The following is a 20,317-nucleotide window of genomic DNA, read 5'->3' as shown; positions in this document are numbered from 1 at the left end:
GCTTAAGCAACAAGACGGAGGGAAGGCAGAGAAGGGGAGGGGGGAGGAGAAATGCGACACGGCGGGCAGGGGAGGGGCGGAGCGGGGAGAGGGTGTGAAAGCAGCAGGGGCCTGGCAGACAGCTGAGGGAACTGAAGAAATGCGACACGGCAGGCATGGGAGGGGGCGGAGCGGGGGGGTAGGAGGAGTGCAAGGCAGGCGGCTGGGGGCATATGCACGCGCTTGTAAGCTCAATGCGCATGCGCATTGACCTTGATTTTCACGGGCACTGCAAGGAATCGCCACGATTCCTTGCAAGTTGGTTAAAGACTGTTTAAGCCCCCATAGTCTGGCAAGCTCGATGCGCATGCGCATCGACAGGCGAGACCTAAAAAAACAGGCCTTCACAACTAGGCAAAGAACTTCACCGAGCCACACAGGACCTTATTCAGTGCCTCCGCACCTCACTCACTTCCAAAGATACAGGGCTCGATGGACTCGCCCACTCCTCATCGGGTCTCTAAGGCGAGAGGATGAGTGGAGAGAAATCTGTGCCTCTCAGCTACAGGCTCTGGACTAGGCCGTTTCGAGGACGGCTCAACAGGGTCGCCACAGGAGAACAGGAGTTGCGGCACAATTAACACAGAAATCACTAGCTGGAAGCCTCAAAGGTAACCCCAGGCCTCTGATCGGGCCAACTGCTCCGCTACCCAACCCCTGCCAATAAATCATGGCTCGAGGGGCTCACGTACTCTTCTTCTGGTCTCACTGGGGGAGGGAGGGGCACAAGCCCAGGATTAGGCCGCACTGAGGCTGGCTCAACAGGGCAGCCACAGGAGTTGCTGCAAAATTCTCTCAAGTGTCATTGGCGCCCGCCACAAAGATAGCCACGGGCCCCCGTTTGGACAATCGCTCTGTGCCAGAAGGCACAGCCAGAGAGAAGGTGCAGGCTATTCATGGTATTTCACATCACTCTGCCTGCTCCCCACAAAGGGGACACCCCAGGTCTGATGGTGTTGTGTGGCGTTTTAAGCTCCGAGTGAATGTTCCCGATTCATGCCCTTATATAGGTACAATTCACATTGCCCTTATATAGGCATAGAATTCAAGCCCTTATTTAGGCATAGACCATGCCACCCAAATACAGGCATGGCTACTTCCACCTGTACCAAACATCACAACGACTTCATGGAAAACCAGCTTAAGCAGTTAGGGAACTTCCCGTCGCTTGAATATTGATTTGTCCAAGAACTCAGTTACTTTACAAAGAACAACTATTCCCTAGGGGATCTTTCCTGACGTTCATATGTCCGACTTTACTTGGGCATTTCTAAACACCTTCAAGGTATAAATATACCTTCACTTGCTCTAGCAAGATATGGTGGTTCGGAGCGGTTCGAAGATATACCTGCCCGACGCAGCTCGCTACAGCAAGTACCGAAGGAAGCAGACTCTCCAGCTGACGCGCTGGTCAAGAGGCTGCCTTTCTACTGCCGAGAATCCAGCTCCAGTGTTTCCGGCTCCCCTTGCGGGGTGTTGGGAAGCCTAGTCCCGAGACTAGAGATACCAGACCTCCTTCATTCTAAACCAAGGTATGGAGCTGATTAGAACCTAGAGAAACCTTTGGTAGATTCTTGGCAAAAACAGCTAAACCTATGCTACACAATACTTACTTCTTCCCGCGTACTAGACTTGGGTTAGGTACATTGGGGTAGGCGTATTTTAGAAGCACCAGTTGAGTATTTTAGTCAATGTTATTTATGTATGTATTTTTATGTGGCTTAGAAACCATACAATGCTCTTACAGTATTATTTCATATTACTGTTTATGCTGTACGCATTATATTTTGCAGTCTGCATAACAATTATAGCAGTTCACTTCTCTTGCATGAGAAAGAAGACTGTTCGATAAACCTTTTTATTGAAAATGCCAGTCTCACTATTTCTCTGCAACTCTGTAGAAACTAAGAATGCACAATTGACTGAGTGAAATAGTTATCTATTGTTTCTACGACTCAGATATATTGTTATTCTTGGGAAACAAAGTTGTCATGTTTATGCGGTTGTCATGTTTATGCGGTTGTCAGAAACTAATCCCTTCTTGTTTATTTCGAGATAGTTTCTAGTGACCTCTGTGTTAGCTGGCACACACACAATTAAGTTTAGTATAATCGATAGAGCCCGGTTACAAAACCTCAGTAAGTACATATGGCTTGACTTTCACAGAAGGCAGACATTGACCCAGGACCGCCGCTTAAAATGTAATGACTATCAAATGAAGCACTCTCCTCTATTCGGGGTCCAAGGGAACATCAACCCTCTATCAGGAGAGATATCAAGCCCCTTGGCCTACTGCAGAGCCATATACATACTGTTGTCATCGTAGTGTTGGGGTAAATCATTCCCATCTTAAACATGGTCATGCTCAGGTGGAGGCAAACTTTGGTTTGAATCAGAGCAAAAAATATAATTGAGCCTCTCAGGACAGCTCCATGGTAGAGGAAATGTTTTGTCTGTGCCAGACTGTACAGGAAACTGTGCGCTAGAGTGAAGTCAAAGTGTGAAACTATTGGGAGTCGGGACAGCCTTTGCTCTGGGAAGGTCAACAGAGTCTGCAGGGGCTTAACCTACAGCACCAGTGACATTAGCACATGTGTCTATCAACAAGGAACAGGTGCACGTCTTGGAGACGGAATTGAAGTCGGAACCCAAAGCGGGGTCTAGGGAGCTCAGATCGATCTGCTGGCTGTAACCCAACCATAGGTCTCTGCATACCCTTGTGACCCAAAGGCACGCCAGAAGGAAAAAAATTAAAAGTCCCAGAAATAAGCAGAATGACCGTTTTAATAGCCTTTGCTTGCTGCAGTGTTGCCAATGGCCCAGGGAACTCTGGGAGCATCAGGACCAGTTGTGCAATCAATTCCTCAATGAGGAACGAGATCCGCTGCCACTTTTTTTTCAAATATATATTTTATTGGTCCAAAAACAGAAGCACAAAGCAGCTTATTGTGCTGTATAAAAGGTACCCTAATAGCAGACAATCAATTATTCTATCATCCACTGTTCAAGGAAATCAGTAATTCCAATATTACAGGCCAAGTTTTTTGTTACATCAGAATACATCTACCTCTACTGAACTATAATATTAAAGGACTCCCTCCTGCATAACCCTATAGGCATTTCATCATACCTGCAAGTGTTCACACTTCAACATACACTAAAAGCACTGTAGCTATGTACGCCCCCACCCCTAGCGTTATTTTGTGGTACAAATGACAACGCAGTCCTTTTCAAGGATGACAACTGAAATGATACATAATTTGTGCAATTATCAAAAATGAGTTATATTTATTTAAGAGTAATTTAAGGCCAACATATATGGGGTTTGCTGTAGGATTTCAGGCATAATATTCCAGCTTTGAGCAATAAAATACTTTCTAAGGACTGCATATTCTTTCCTGTGCCAATACCGACTATTGGCTTTTAGTAATCAAATATCATTGGAGTGCCAGCTAATAACAGATGGAGGACAAGCATTCTTCCAGTTTATGGTAAGATTCGAACGAGCTAATTACAAAGTCAAGTCAAACTTTTCAGTAGCATTGTTCTTGTTTAGGAAGTGAAAAGAGACCAAGGATATGTGCCTCAAGTGAATTCCATATTGTGTGGCCTGCGTAAGTGTAGAGATAATACCTTAACAGTAAGGACCAGAGCATGTGTGAAATATAAGTGGTAAGCGCTTTACACCGTGGATAGATCCTATTGATTCTATTAGGAGCGAGGTAATTTTTGTTTTCTAAACTTAATTAGTTTAAACCTTGCACTATACAATATATTTAAAAGGGTATTCAAATACGTTTTTAGGTCTCGCCTGCGGATGCGCTTGCGCATTCGAGCTGGCGAGAGATTTAGGGGCTTATCCAGATTTTAACCAAACTGGCAATTTGATGCTGTGCCCGTGCGCCTTTAGGTCAATGTGCAAGCGCATTGACCTAAAAAGCGCGTGCACATCAAAGCCAGCCATCTGTTCCCCAGCTTGTTGCCGCCAGCAGCTCTTCCCGCTCCGCCCCCTGCTGCATCAAAGCCTTTCAGTCCCCCCAGCGTGCGCTCTGACTCAGCCATTTCTCACCCCATAATTATTCACAGCAGGCCGGCCGTACTTTGTTTCACGGCCGGCAGGCCATGTCTCGTTTTATTTTTTACCGGTTTGTTCTTAACAGCAATGTTCTGTACGTTAGACATAAGAGCGCCTTGCCGTGGTTGTTCAAAAGTAAAGCTATACTAACGATCAGTGTTTATCCAAACTTAGTGCCCGATCAACTTACGATTGCTCTTCATTGTGCGTTTAGGACTGCTCTCAAGGTTAATCTACGAAAATTTGGAAGGACCCAACCAAGCACTTGCTTTCTGGCAATATACATGGAGGCCATTTCACTTATTAACGATACGCCCAAACTCGAATATAAGGCAGTTGATTTACTTCAAATGTATGTAAGACAGATATGGTGTGATATTGGAAATGGTGGATTTTAAACTCATTTGAAATTAAATCATCTTATATTACAATGTTATGTTCTCATTCTAAGGGAACGGTGAGCTTGTGTTTCACCCTAAGGTTTAACAGATTTTGTCCAGTGTGCACTAAATATCCGATTACCTATTTTTACTACTACTTCCACCAACTCCCAAGTGCTACAGCTTTACACCGCCATGTCAGCCCACTTACTCATCCAGTGATCAACCTCCCTCCACATACAAGTGTGCTTTGCCGTCACAACCAACAACATTACACCACGTAGATACCAACGTTCATGCCTCATTAAATACCAGTGGTCCACTCCCCATCACCTATCTCCCTAAGTTCACCCCAAATTACCCAACAAGACAGCAACCATCACCTCTCTCTCTTCTCGCCACCCCCAGCCCATGCGTGTAATTGTTACCCGCCAATTTCTTCTGCAGCCCTCCTTTCTGCTGATCTCCCTCTGCTGTACTCAGTGAGGGATACACCATTGAACCGACTTCCCCCTCCCCCACCGGGGCTTCTCCTCTCTTAACCCTCCTCCTACTCTTTTCCTATTACTAAGGCCTTTCCTTACTTCCCGGCCCTTTCTTGTACCTTTATATTCAGGCTAGTTTGTTTAATTCCACTCCCTCCCTTACCCAGCCTGCAGTGCCAGAGCAAGCTCCTCACCCTATGCTGCCCGTCCCCGGCTCTCTCCCACGCCCGCAGTTGGCGTTGCCTCCGCTTCTCCTCCGAGGCGTTGGTTCCCATCAAACAAGAATGCGGATCCCGGTGTCCCCCTGGCCACGTCAGTGTCAGTCTCGTGCTTTCGGCGCTGGGTAGAAACAACTCTACTGCCACCCCCGCTGGCTCAGTTGCAGGCTCTGCAGCCTTCCGTATGTCACGACGTAATTTCAAATATGGTCGCTTTTTTCCCGCATTGATGCTATCGTATTCGTTGCAGTCCTCTCTATTCTGAACTCTCGTTCATCTGTTAAACACTCTTACACAGGGTTTTCCACTTTGCTCTATTGCACTGTGACTTTATTGCATGCCCCAGCTTGCTCGTACTAATATTATTTACGTGAATCCATGTCTCTCAATGGAATGTTCAAACATAGACTAGCATTTTACTGTTAACTGAAGTTCAGTGCCACCAGAGCTTGTGGAACCATTAACTTTATAGACTGACTCAAGCCGAAGCTGATCGGATTTCCGCTTTGCACTAAGAGCCAGTATAATTATATATTTAATATTTCAGTACCGAGGTCATCTCGTTTTCGTGTGGCTTGAGTTGTATGTATTATTATGAGCTATCGGCAGCGTTTACACACTTCCCTACAGATGAGATCAAATCTCAAGTCTGTAAACAGCATCTGTTCCCCAGCGTGGTGCCTCCAGCAGCTCTTCAAAGGTATCCGTTCCGCCCCCTGCGCTCTGCCTCAGGCATTTCTCCTCCCATAATTATTCACAGCCGGCCGGCCGTACTTTAACTTTCACGGCTGCCAGGCCGTGTCTCCTTTTATTTTAACTTTTTTTTTTATTGTTCTTTTCGTCTCCTAGTACTGAATTCCTTTTGTCTCACTTTCTTTCTTACTCTCTGTCTTCACTTCTCGGTCTTCCCTTAATTTGCTTTTTCTGTCCGTCTTTCTCTCCATCTTTTCTTCCCTAGTTCCAGTTTCTCTCCCCTTCTTTATTACTCCTTTTCTTGCTTCAGATTTACCTCTCTACTTTAATCTTTCTCTTCCCATCTGTGCCTCTTGCTTTCACTCCTTTTCCCTCGCCCCTTCCCTGTTTTCATGTCCATCATTTTGCCCCTCTCCCTATACCCGTAACAGATATACCTTTTATACTTTACCTATTTCGTGTAGGAGTTACACGAAAGGGCACACGGTAGTTGAGATCATGGGGTCACATCACTTCCAGACCCAAGCTGCTTTCTCTACCACCACCGATGTTTACCGTTCAAGTACTTTACTATCGTGAAATATTGTCTACAAATGTGAATTGCGTTATTGTTTTGTGAGCTCGTTTCTCCCTCTCCCCATCTCCCCCTCTGCCTGCTCTCCACTCTCTCTCTCCCTCCCCTCTCTCCCCACCTTCCTTCGCTCTCGTCCTCCCCCTCCCTTCTTACCCTCCCTCTCTCTATACCTTTCCCTCACTTCCCTCTCCTCTCTCCCCGTCTCTCTCTACTCTCTCCCCCTCTCTATCTCTCCCCCTCTCTCCTCTCTTTACCCTCTCCCTTCTTTCCTTTTTCTCCCTCTCCCCATCTCCTACTCAGGACCACCACAGCATCACTCAGGACCACCACAGCATCACTCAGCACCACCACAGCATCACTCAGCACCACCACAGCATCACTCAGCACCACCACAGCATCACTCAGCACCACCACAGCATCACTCAGCACCACCACAGCATCACTCAGCACCACCACAGCATCACTCAGCACCACCACAGCATCACTCAGCACCACCACAGCATCACTCAGCACCACCACAGCATCACTCAGCACCACCACAGCACCACCACAGCACCACCACAGCACCACCACAGCACCACTCCGCGCCACCACAGCATCACTCAGCGCAACCACAGCATCACTCAGCGCAACCACAGCATCACTCAGCGCAACCACAGCATCACTCAGCGCAACCACAGCATCACTCAGCGCAACCACAGCATCACTCAGCGCAACCACAGCATCACTCAGCGCAACCACAGCATCACTCAGCGCAACCACAGCATCACTCAGCGCAACCACAGCATCACTCAGCGCAACCACAGCATCACTCAGCGCAACCACAGCATCACTCAGCGCAACCACAGCATCACTCAGCGCAACTACAGCATCACTCAGCACCACCACAGCACCACCACAGCATCACTCAGCGCAACCAAAGCATCACTCAGCGCAACCAAAGCATCACTCAGCGCAACCAAAGCATCACTCAGCGCAACCACAGCATCACTGGTTCAAATATGTTCTTTCAATGTTTCAAGCAGTTTTCAAGCTTACAAGCTTTATTACAAATCACAAAAAGATGTTGATTTTTCACTTCTGTTCTTGGATTTTCGACACAATAAAAAACACAACATAATCTTCACAAAAGTTATTTACAAAACTTAAAGCTATTGACATTACAAATTAAATAAATTATTTAAGTATTAATTCTTTAAAAAAATTAAAAGCCATTGTTATTTGTAATATCAATACATCTAAGTCACGTAAATACAAAACATGTTGAATTACAAATGCTATAGGTGTCACATTTGCGAAAGTTATAACTATTGGCTTTGTAAACGACAAAGCTATTAATTTAGCTATTTTCAAAAACAACACATAAATAAAAAAAGAGTCATTTATAAGACCAATAGCTCAAACTGTCTTAATGCGAGACCTATTGCATTTCCAATGCTGGTTTACATTGCAAATCATGAAATAGCCTGGCGAAGTGTGATTCCCACTATGAACAAAGTTCATGTCTACTGCACAAATGCTCTACTGAGCCACTTAGTGAGACACTTCCCATCAACATAGTGAGTAAACCCTGTATGGCTGGATAATTTGGTGGTTAATGTGTATGCCATAACTCCAGCAGTGCAAGTTTAATTATTTGATATGTAAGGAATGGTCATTCAGCACATCGCAGTCCTGTGTAAGAGTCTTAAATTGCAGCAAGAGCCCTTACGAAAGCAGTGTTCAAACAGTATTTATTCATCCAGAGTTGAAGAAGGGGGGAGAGGGGGTGTGTGTGTGTGTGTGTGTGTGTGCGTGTGTGTGCGCACGCAAAATGGTAGGCTCAGTAGCAGGGGGGATGGTGCATAGGGAAGTTTGTAAGTATTAACACACTTTTTAGACAAACTAGATCAACATTCAACAATGTGGTCAACAATTTCGTCCTCTTCCAGTCTAACAGAGGTTTTAAACTATACATCTTTTACACAAAATACATAACTCTCCTTGGTTGGCTGGGACTCTCACTAAGTTGGCTCTTAACCTCAAGGTCATCCAAAATTAAAAGGAATAAAATCTTCCTGAAAACAAGATTTTTAAACTACCCAATTGAACTGGAGATATACTGTCCATCACATGGATGTGGATTGAAATATTTTCATAATCAAACATTGGGATGCATTTTTAATCGGCACAAAGTGGACAAAAAAAGGAACACAAAGGTATCAATCGACTAGTCATCTCACAGAGCAAAGAAAATCAGTATTGATGGCCAATATACGGTTTATCAGTACTCATGTCTGATGTGTGTCCTTCGCTGCTGCAGACTTGCTGTGGGCACCATACCTAAGTGCAGTTTTTGTATGAGATTTTGCTGTGTACAGTTTTAGAACCTGAGATGAGGGAAGGTTCCATATTTTAAACAAAGAAAGTGATGCTTTGAGTTTTTGCGCAGTTAGTACATCTGGAAAGTTAACAGGGCAGGCTCATGCATTAGTATATTATACTACATTACAAAACAGCAGTGAGGGAAATAGTATCCTTCTCACCTCTCACCCAGGCATCGCAGATAATGCATCAGTGAAGTCTACAGACATACCTTAACTACCAGTGCAATATAAATACATACTTTATACCACATTGTTTATGTTTTTGCAGATCTCTTTGAGAACATCATTGCTCCTTTCTCCTGCCAGAACCCCTCCCCCCACACAAACACCCTTCCCCTCATCTGCCCATGCACAAGCATGTCATTAAACACCAAACATTTTAGCCATATGTGCAGAAATAGCATACACAACAGAAGTGGATTTAACAGAAATTTGCTAAGGCTGTTTATAAAGTTTACATGCAAGGAGATCTCTGACAAAAACTTCCTGTCTATGCAAAACAGCAGGATTATTCATTAAATTCATCAAATGGAAAACATTAATACCTCATTTTAATAATGCTTAATTACCTGGAGTAGTTGCATGGCAACTTCATAGACTTCCCTAGACGAATCAGCTGCTTTAAAAAGAATCAAGTTCAGAAGGGTAACTGTATCACACTGGTAATCCCTAGAACAAATTCCAAATTACGTTAGGTTTATAATAGCATGCATACACCTACCATTTTACACTATTACTTTAAAGACAAAAGACATAAAACAATGCTTACTGAAAAAGTAAATCTTTCTGGGCTCCCAATTATTTCCTGTTTGATATGTTAGTTTGTACTAATGGAAAACATCCTGTTGCAAGTGACTGCCCTCTGTAGATTCTGATGCCCAATCTTCTACCCTTCTCTGGATCACATGTTCCTCCCATCATTATATTGCAGTACATTGTCATAATAATGGTGTCACCACCCGGACCAACTTGTTACCGAAAGTGTTTTAAAAAACCAGAATGATGCACACACCGTGCTACATGCCAGTATACGAATGACCATAATGACCTATGTGGATTGCCTAACTGTTCATTTGCCTTGCGCCCTAACAAAAGTTATTTAATGGATTATCTGTTTAGGGGACGTACCCTCCATGTCTGATGCAATTAGATTTCCTCAATCTCTCTATCCATAGCCACTCCATGAGTGATCTAATGTATTGCCGTAAGTTGGGAAAACTGAGGCACAAAATTCCATCAACCCCCAACAGTATCATCATGTTTCTCAGTGGAACGGCTGGTGAATGTGACTTTTGGATACATTATATTCTTTAATTTGTTAGGAATGGTCTTTCTTATAAGAGTTGCTGTTGTGGGGACTGGCCAGGGCTGCTGTTCCTCTTGGGCTGCTGTTCCTCTTTTGCTCCTGTTCCTTCCTGACTAGGTGAGGAATCTGCTGCTCAGAGATGGAAAGAATGGCCTCCCTGCACTCCTTGTGTTTTGGAGCCTTGCTTGGGCTGGTTTGGATCCATCTCCTGCCGCGTTTGTGAACATGAGAGGGGTTCAAACTGGAAGAGGGCCCTGGGAAGTGATCTGGATGTGTACGACATCAGAGAAGCGTCCTGAGGGGATATGGGTGCCAGGAAGGAGTCCATGCACTACTGATGTTTGCATCTTCGATTGCCCTGCGTGCTGTGGGTGACAGTATGGTGATGGACAAGGCAAGGTGCCCTCCAGTCTCAGGCCAAAATTGTTAAGTATGACAGACCTGCTGGGGAGGGTATGGTGGCTGTGGTCCAGCAGGGCCTCTCCCCAAAGACTGGTGTATTGAAGTAAACTATCAAGGAAGCAATATAGTAGTCTAAAACCTCCACGGAAAATAAAATGGATGTAATCCTCATTGCCATGCCCTCCTGCAACAAGATCCTCGAATCACAGAGAAAAGAACTAAGAAGGCAGAAACTAGGATCTCTGTGGTGCAGGGCCTAAAACAAACACTTTGCACTTATATCTCTCAGTTGCAAGAGACTGCCCAAAGCTTGGAGGAGAGGTATAAGGATGCAGAGGGCAGGGCCTGCTAGAACCTGAGGCTGCTGGGTGTGCCAGAGGGGGAACTGGGATCTTTCTGAATATATTTCTCACCACCTGGCTGCGAACGTGAATTCCTGAGGAGAAATTCTTAGTTCTTTATCGTTGAGCGACCACACAGCCCTGATGGCCAGGAACCCTTCCCTCCCCACTAATCAGGTGCCCTGATTATTCGAATCCTTAATTACTATTACAGAGGGCTAGAGGGAGGCACCATCAAGTTTGAAAACAATAACATCTTCCTGGATTACAACCACCAAGTGCAGAAGTTTGAGGATTTTAATTTTTTTTAATAAAACAAAAGATGTGTGCCATATAGATCCATAAATTCCCTTATACCATGAGATTCCAACATAACTGTGTAGCCTTTCAGGGACAAACATTCTTGTTAGACTCCCTGAGGAAGCTTGGGACTCAGTGAAGAAGTAGAGCCCTGCTCTGTGCATTGGGACTCCCCTAGAGGTTGGGATAACCAGAGGGGAATGCCTCCCAGAACCCAGCACAATCATATGTGCGAGATGTGCACAGGCTGCAAGCAAACTGTGCTTCTGCAGAGTCGTGGTGGGGGAGATGTAGTTGTTATGCCTCTCTCTCAGGACTCAATGCCTCTTGAGAATTTTGGCCTACTGGTCATGGCCATTGCCCTGTTGGAGCTGGGTGTCCATGTTGCTGGGCCCACGGGAAAAATAAGTAATTGTTTCAACAATGGCTCTGAGCTGCCAATGGATAGAGTTACCATTTCTATTGGATGGTAGGGAGAGGGGGACGGGGTAAGCCCAGCTGTCAGTTCTGCAACTTATTGGAATAAAGTCATGCTCCTTCTCTCGAGTTTGTTGATTAGGGTTTTCTTTTAAGTTGGGCGACAGTTGCTGGAAGTTTGGGGTGGGAGCATCTTGGTTTTTTTTTGGACATGTTGCTAGTATATTTTTGGTGAACAACTTTACAGGCAGCATTGCACTATGATCTTTAACTTCAGTGACATCTCCACTTCTGACCAGGATCCCCGTGGGTGGCGACTCCTCTTTGGAACAACAGGGTGGGGTATCCGCTTCTCTCTGAGAATGTTAACTGATTGCATTAAAAATATAAACATGAGGTGATGATGCAACACGCTAAGCGGTATGAATCAATGCCTTTTTTCCAAGAAATACACTTACCTACTGAAATGTGCGAGAACATTTGGCATTGGGGACTCCTGGCGTAAATGAAATGATGAGCAAGCCCAGTACACTAAATTTTCCTTCTTATATTACTCTGCTGCATGAATAGATTATAGATTTGTACTGGAGGTTGAGGCCAGACAAATAACACGTGCGTATCCTTCTGTGGGGTTTATCAGACCACTCCTTGGTTGACCTAGTCCTCCACTGCCCAGCAATGGACTTTGGCAAACTCTGGTAATTCAGTGCTTGGTAGTTCCAGGATGGCTGATTAACGGATATCTTGTGGATGGCTTCCTCTGAGTACTTTGCTGTTACTTCTTTATCAGTCCACTCCACTCTGGTGCTAATGAAGGTGTGGATAAGGGGCAGGGCCATCTCATACATCAGGGGCAAGGAAAAAGATAGAAATAAAGAGGTACTGGTCTGGAGGAGGAGATCTCCATACTTGTGGCATGCTTTGCTGACTCCCCATCTGATGCTGATTGAATTGGCCTCTACCCGATTACACTAGAAACTGTTAATCACATCTTGTAAGTCATAGTTACTCATTAACCGCTTCCGTGCGGTGCAGATTCTTCCCCGGTGCTGGACATTCCAGAACAGGGTGCGGTCGTGACGGAACCATTCCGTCATCAGCACAGCTCAACCGTGACGGATGACGGAATGGTTCCGTCACCAGCATCGAAGTGGCTAAACATCAAATCTATGAGTGGGGCGATAAATCGGGGAAAATGTACTGCCTGTCAAACCGAGACCTTGAGGTGTAAATAATTCGGTCCATCAGGTGCTAGGATGGGCAGCAGGTTACCACTCACTTTGAGATTGCTTGCACCTTTCCTCACTACTATGAGTGTGTCGGCTGTATTCACTCCAACCGCCAGCTGAGCTGGCTCTTAAAATATTGAATAATTTGACTTTACCTGGACACTATGGTGGAATGAATGAATCTTCTGCGATTCAGCAGACAATAACAGTGTTGCCTTGGGGCAAGACACCTGGTTGTAATGGGTTCCCTGCTGAATTAAAAAAACAATAAAATAATAAAATACTTGTTTCTTCAGCCAAATCTATTGGTTTTTGAGGAGGCTTACTGTGTGGAATCATTCCAGTGAGACTTGCGTTAGGCCACTATTGTGGTGCTATTGAACAAGCAAAAGCTCCCACCGGACTGTGACTCCACGCTTTCTCACCACAGAGGTAAAGATTTGAGCTTGAATCTTGGCCAATAGACTTTCTAGGGTCAACGCTCCCTACTGCACACTGACCAGAAAGGCTTTATGCCCACGCAGCACACATCATTGTCTCCGTAGAGCACATGTGGAGATGGCTTGTTAATACTGTACATTGGCCTTATCTTAGATAACGCATGTGATCCCCGCTTCAGAAAATTTGTACAAACGCTTAATAAAGACCCATTTACAAGACCTTTTGGGGTGCAGCAAATCACTATGCAGGACTCTACACTCTCCCTTCTTTAATTTGTCTTGGTGTTGGAGCATCTGGCATGTTGGATCAGATGTGGCACCCGGCTAAGCAGTTTCTTTCGGAAAGGACATCAGGATAGGCTCTTGCTGTATGTGGATGACCTACTGTTATATATTCAACAATCTACTTACCCAGAATAGTACAGCTTCTTATGGTCTACAGCGATGCCTCAGGATTAGTGTCAAATTGGGATAAGACTATATATTGCTTGGCGAAGGGCCCCTACACCAAGAGGACTTCTTGCTCTTTCCAACCAGGGTTGCTGGAGATCATTTGTGGTACTTTAGGATGTTACTTACAATGGTCCTCAATTGGGTCAGGGAATTGAACATTGTATAGCTGGTCAGAGGAGCTATGATGGAGTTAAAGTGTTGGTCAGCCATGCTGGTGAATATCTTGGGCCACAGTACGCTTTTAAAGAGGGCTTCCTCTCAAGATTTCTTTATATTCGCCAAAACCTCCCATTCCTCCTACAGGATCTATTTTATATGCATCTGGAGGAGCTGGTGCACCCATAACTTTGGTTATCTATGGTAAAATGCACCCAATATTATTACGATGGCAGCGTTTGGTCTCCTGACCTTCAGGCTTGTTACTGTGCTACACATATCCTCCTGGTTAATGACTGGCTGTTTGTGAACAGATCAGATCCAATGATTCCGCTAGAGTTGCCCCAGTTTAAGCCATCAGGAATACATTCCCTGTTGTATTGTTCACAACTACCTCATGTTCTTCCCTTCATCACAACCCTGCTTATCTTGTGTTGGCACAACATGCTTCAGTGCATTGCCTGCTGGATGTCTCCTGCAAACTATTCTCCTCTCTGGTGTGGGTTGTGGCTGTCTCATGTCTGTCGCTTGCAGGGTTTCGAATCTTGGGATGCTATAGGGCTCTAAAATTGGGGGCCATTTGGGATTCCAAACCTTTGGCCAACATTAGAAGAAATCGGAGTTCTCAAGAACTCAGTTCTACCAATACCTACTTTTGTGACGCACATTGGATTACTATAGAGACAGGTTGATGCAGTTGCTGGACTTCAATCCCCTTGAGACTGAGCTCATAAACAATCTACTGGATGAGAAGGGAATTTTGAGAGTACAGGGCTTCGGGCGTGAATGTCCCAGACACTTTTGAAAAGCTTCGGTTGAGTTGGGTGGTTGTCCTGGGTAAGTTGAAGGATGATTAATAGATGTGGGCACAAACAGTTTCTAGAACTTTAAACATATTGAATAAGTTAATTACCTTTGGTAAAGCATTATCTGGGAGAGACAGGATCTAGCCACAGATTCCTCATTTTAGAATTATACCCAGGTGCCAGAGTAGATCAGGATTATTTTTTTACAGTAGTACCTCTGCATATCCATAGAGGGCGTCGTGAGATTCCGTAGCGACGTCGTCCTTTGAATGTGACATCAATGGAGTACATATAAGCCCTCCCTTGACATTCTGATATCTGTTTCTTCTGTGACTATTTCTCGTGCCAACGCCGTGGAGCCACTATAGAAACTACCTATGGAAACTGTGTGCCAAAACAAGAGACATCCAAGTGTCAAACAGTTTCAGTGGTCCTAAAGAAGGGTATTAGTGTGCCAAGAAAGGGATCTTTTAGGTAATAGAACCAGCCATTCGCAGAGCGGGAGGATGTGTGGGTTGTTAAGGAATCCGCGGCTAGCTCCATTCTCTACCAGATAAAGATTTACTGAAGGTAAGTAACTTATTCATCTGATAGAGACATCTAGCCACAGATTCCTTAGCTGAGAGATAGATACCCAAAAAATCCCATCCTTGGAAGAGGGTCTGCAAACTGAACCGACGAAAGATCCCTGAATAAGACTTGCTGGTCATAGTAACCAGTGAAGACGACGCTCCACCAGAAAGAGTGTGGGAAGCCCACATGAGAAACTTGTGGATAATCTTACCCACAGCAGAGAGATAAGAATGTTGGAGAAAACAATGCATAGCAACAATAATACTATAAAGACCTGCCAAAGGTAATCAACCCATAACCGGACAAAGCTAAAGAACCAAGGACAAGCAGCCCATGCCATTGAATAAGAGCTCCAGCTCCTGGTCGTGTTAACTAGATCCCAATCTCATCCCACCCTGTGACACAGAGTAAGGGGCATCTCATGATAGAGAGAGAGAGACATCCCCACAATGCTGAACAAAAGCTTTGCAAGAAGAAGAACAACGTTTAGTAAAGTCTCTTCTCAGACAGAGAAAACCCTCCTAGAGAGAAGACAACCTTCCAGGACTATGTAACGTAGAAGCCCAGAGGAGAAATAAAAAATAAATGCATAAGCAATGACCAATTTAAGGTCGAACTAGAGCCTGAAGAGAAGCAAAGTACAGACATGTACACACTATGGAAGTAGCTCAGCACAACAAAATGGTTACTTACCAGTAGGAGTAGTTTGCAGCTTGAAAAGTTTGCTGCTGTGCATTATTCCGCCATTTAGTGGTTGGGTCTGGAATAGTCGTTTTTTTTCTGTTTGGGGCGCCAACCAACATTTGGTACTAGGTCCATCCCTTCTGTAACGTCAGATGGCGCCCCAGAAGTTTCTTTTTTCCCTAGGTTTCTGTAGGGAATGTCTTACATACTGCTCCATTTAGATGATTGTTCTTTGGTTTCAGTGATATCTTGTCCCACCTGTTCATATTCCTCATAGGGGAAGTAGGTAGGTGGCATGTGAATCCAGAAAAATCTTCAAGCTGCAAAACTACTCCTACTGGTAAGTAACCATTTAGTTTTGCAGTGTGGATCCTTTTCTGGATTTACATGCTGTGCATTAGATTATGTAGCGTTTTCCCTCTCCTTGGGATGGCTTTGGTAAGTTGAGGCAGACTTTGCGAACAGGTGTTGAAGTACCTTTTGTCCTACTTGAGCTTCCTTAGTCTTCTTTATATCCACACAGTAATGTTTGGGGAATGTTTGTGGAGATGCCCATGTTGCACTAGCACAGCACATATGGGGTCTATTGACACACTAGCCATGAATGCTAGGGTTGCTCCTTTTTGACTGTGCCTTTGGAAATGTGTTTAGGTTGTTACCTGTGGAGGCATAGCATATCTGGATTCCTTCTACAATCAACGAGCAATTGTCCCATTGGTCATAGGCGCTCCTTTCTTAGAGTTTGAGTAAGAGACAAACAATTGATTGTTCTTACAAATTTGTTTTGACTGTTGTAGATAGTACAATAAAGCCCTCCTTACGTCTAAGGTATGGTGGCTCCTTTCTAGTCGGGGTTGTGGGTCTTTGAAGAAGACTGTTAGCTGTATGCTTTGGCTCAAATGGAATCTGCTTACTACCTTAGGTAGGCACTGAGGATTTGTCCTTAAGATAACTTTGTCCTTATGGACTTGCATGTATGGTTCCTCACTAGTTAATGATCTTTTGCTGACTGGTGCTGTGAATCAACTTACATGATTTCCCCTGGTATAGGCTACAATTGCTGCCAGGTGCACCTCGATGCTTGAATAGTTGATGCTACTGTCGAGCAGGTGTGTCAGATATTTGAGCCCTGTTTCCTGCGTGGAAATTGAGCCTAGGGTATTTTTTTGTGCACAATATGGTGCACCGTTTCCATTTTGCAGTGCGTCATTGTCTTGTGGTTTGCTTTCTTACCTCTTAGTATTTTCCATTGTTCTTTGACTTAAGTTCAAATGTTTGACCTAAGTATTCAGTCGCTAGGCTCAGCGTCACTGGTTCTGGGTGAAAGATTTGGCCATCTTGCATTGTTCAGGAGGTTCTGGTCTGCTTTGAGCATGATTATTTGTCCCCTGGACAGTTCAGGCTGGTCATGTCCATTGAGGGCTAGGAGTATTAGATTTGTTTCTGGTTGTCTGGCTTTCTCTAGGACTCTTTGTATTAGAGGAATCAGAGGTAAAGCATATGCAAATGTCCCTGAGCAGTTTAGTGTTCCTAGACATAACTTAATCATATCAATAAATGCAAACAGTTTTTTGTTTTTTTGGGGGATTCAATCCTGCAAAAAGAAGAGAAGATAAAAACTGCCAGATCCATGTGTAATTCTTACAGTACCCAAAAATTATTCTTAACACGACTTAGTCTGAAGCAACTTAATTAGTAATTTATTTACATTGTATACATAGAAAGAGTGAAGGCTGGGGGTTACTGCCAGGTGCAGTGACAAGAAGGTGCAAAAAGTAAGTGCTCGCGTGAAAAAAGGAAAAGAATTCAGGAAAGTTTGAGAAGAAAATCCAATGGTTTATATTAAGCTAAGGTCCAATTCTCATAGCAAACAGGAGGGCCTGGCCCGAAGGTTTTTCACACAATATATTACAGGTGTCTGTCACAGTGTCACCTCATTAGTGCAGACGATCAATGGGAGGGGGCAACCAAGGTGCAGGCCCCAGATGGGGGAGATCGTCGACGTTTCGACCCTGGCGCAGTTGAGGGAGAATTAACACCTCAGCTATGGGTCTTCCTCAGGACGGGGTGCAGGGAGGAGACCTAGGTTGCGGGGAAAACACACCCCCAGCTGTGAGTTGGGCAAGCAGTCAGTGGTGTGCCACAATATTCCAAATGTTTCTAATACTCTTATATGGACTTAATGAAGAAGTTCCAAATAGGAAAATGAATTCCAAATAGTTCCGCTTACAAGAAACAGAATGAGAGATGTGGGGGAAAAACCAACTTATTGTTCCGCCCGTCTAACAGTCTGTTAGACGGAACCCTCGAGGACGCTTCACGCCTTGACTAGCAGAACCACTCCTTGATTGGATACCCAGGTCCTTTGACGTTTGCTGGGTTTGACCCCATTATTTCAATGGTTGTCTGAGCAGTTTAGGTCACAGGGCATTCCCTTTTGATAGGTGGTGATGAAACCTGGCCGCAAAGACTTGGCATTTCTTGTTCTCCATTGTTGCGACTAGGTTTATCTCTGGGGTCCCCGAGAGGTTGAAGATTTGTTGAAGGGTCCTCTGTTTCATTTCCCACTTGTGTGAGCTGCTGTTCTGTCTGCTGAGTTGATCTGCTTCTGTGCTGTCTTTTCCTAGCAGGTGAATTGTCTGTAGGCTGATTTCCATTGAATTGGCCCTTTTCTCCTGTGTTAGTTTGCTTAGGGTTAATGACTTCGTATCTCCCTACTTGTTGAGGTAGAATATAGTTATGGTGTTATCCGTTTAGATTAATACTGTTTTCTTCAGTATGTGGGCTTGGAAATCTTTCTGTGCCAGGAACACAGTCTTCATCTTTAAGAAGTTGATGTGCTTTATGGAGCCATGACTGTTCCATTGACCGCGTACTCTCAGGTGCCCTGATTGAGCTCCCCAACCCTTGTGGGACACGTCTGTTGTGATGGTCACTGAGTGAGTTGGCCTCTTGAAAGGTCTGCCTAGTGTTATGTTTTTGGATGCCCATCATTGTATCTCCATCTTAAACTTTTGTGTTACAACTACTAGATCTTCTCAACTCCCTCTGGCTTGTGACCAACTGATGCAAAGCCGCTCCTGCAGAGGGCGCATTTGAAGGGGTGCAGAGTGAGGAGGGCGATGCATGATGCTATAATGCCCATGTGTTTTATGACAGTCCTCACTGTCAGAGACTGACCCTTCTGGTTTCTTGAATAATAGCTTGATTGCTCTATTGTGTAGGGTATGCTCGTTCAAGCTTCGAGTTTAATCTTGCTCCTAAAAAGGTGTTTTCTTGTTCTGGCGTAGCGGATGATTTTTTTTGTGGTTTACTAAAAAAAAAAACTTTGGACTGTGTTGATTACTTGGACATGTGTGTTACATGTCTGCTTTGATTTTGCCTTCATAAGCCAGTCGTCTAAGTAGGGGTAGACGTGGATCCCTGTCCTTCTTAGGGATGGTGCAATTGCTGCTAGGCATTTTGTGAAGACTCTTGGTGCTGATTTTATCTCGAAAAGGAGGACTTTGTATTGGTAGTAAGTGTTCTCGTTTAAGAACCTGAGGTATTTCTTGAGAGTTTGGTTCATGAGGATGTGTAGAAAGGCATCTTTTAGACCTATTGTGCCATGAAGTCTCCTTATTGCAGCTGTGGGATTATCTCTTGTAATGTCGTCATTTTGAAATGTTAAGTGCAAATGAACTGGTTTATGAATTTGAGGTCTAAGATTGGTCTTAGTGTGAGATCTTGCTACTGGACTAAGAAGTATGGTGACTAGTTTCCTGTGTTGTGTTCTCTCTTTGGTACCTTTTCCATCGCTTGTTTCTGTAGGAGTTCCTTTATTTCTTTTCTTAACTGTAAGAGTTCTTATTTTAGGAACTTTTTCTTCTTTGGAGCGTTTGCTGGGGGTTTGTTTGTTAATTCTATACAATATCCACGTTGTACCCAATTTAAAATCCAGCCCGTCAGTGGTTATGTCATCTCATTGTTGCAGGTGGTGTGCTATCCTGTCTCCCACTGGTGAGGTGCGTGGGTCCTTTGTTGTGGGCAAGTCACTTTGAATTTGCTCCTTTACCTCTATGAGTGCTTCTTCTGCCTCGAAAGGGCTGCTTTATCGGTTGTTGCCAGGCTTGGTACCCGGACTGCTGGTTTGACTGCTATCTGCCGCCTTGTTTGTTATTGCTGGCCTGTTGAGGAAACTACTCTTCTTGTGGGTCTTCTCAAATTAAAAAATCCTCTTTTGAAGGTGCCTCTCTGTTGTAGGGCTCCCTTGGCCCTAGCAGTTTCATTGTCTCCATCTGTTGTAGAAACTCATCTACTTCCTTTCCAAAAGGGGCATCTCCTGTGAAAGGTCTATTAATAATTGAGGGTTGGATCTCTTGTTTGAAGCCTGATATTCGT

The 20,317-nt window shown here is 44.5% G+C and overlaps 1 protein-coding gene across 11 annotated transcripts in view; it reads right to left on the bottom strand.

Annotated features, from left to right (window-relative positions):
* The window catches only part of FRYL (FRY like transcription coactivator), a 2,483,143-nt gene that overhangs the window by 1,277,554 nt on the left and 1,185,272 nt on the right, over window positions 1-20,317 (bottom strand). For all 11 annotated transcript variants that reach the window (XM_086962669.1, XM_086962670.1, XM_086962671.1 and 8 more), the window contains one exon: window positions 9,400-9,499. In XM_086962669.1, coding sequence (XP_086818795.1) covers window positions 9,400-9,499 — 100 coding nt within the window. The remainder of the gene's footprint in view (window positions 1-9,399; window positions 9,500-20,317) is intronic.

The sequence above is a fragment of the Lissotriton vulgaris genome, chromosome 3_1 (genome assembly GCF_964263255.1).
Source record: "Lissotriton vulgaris chromosome 3_1, aLisVul1.2, whole genome shotgun sequence".
NCBI classification, from domain to species: domain Eukaryota; kingdom Metazoa; phylum Chordata; class Amphibia; order Caudata; family Salamandridae; genus Lissotriton; species Lissotriton vulgaris.
This window is presented reverse-complemented; position numbering and strand designations above follow the sequence as displayed.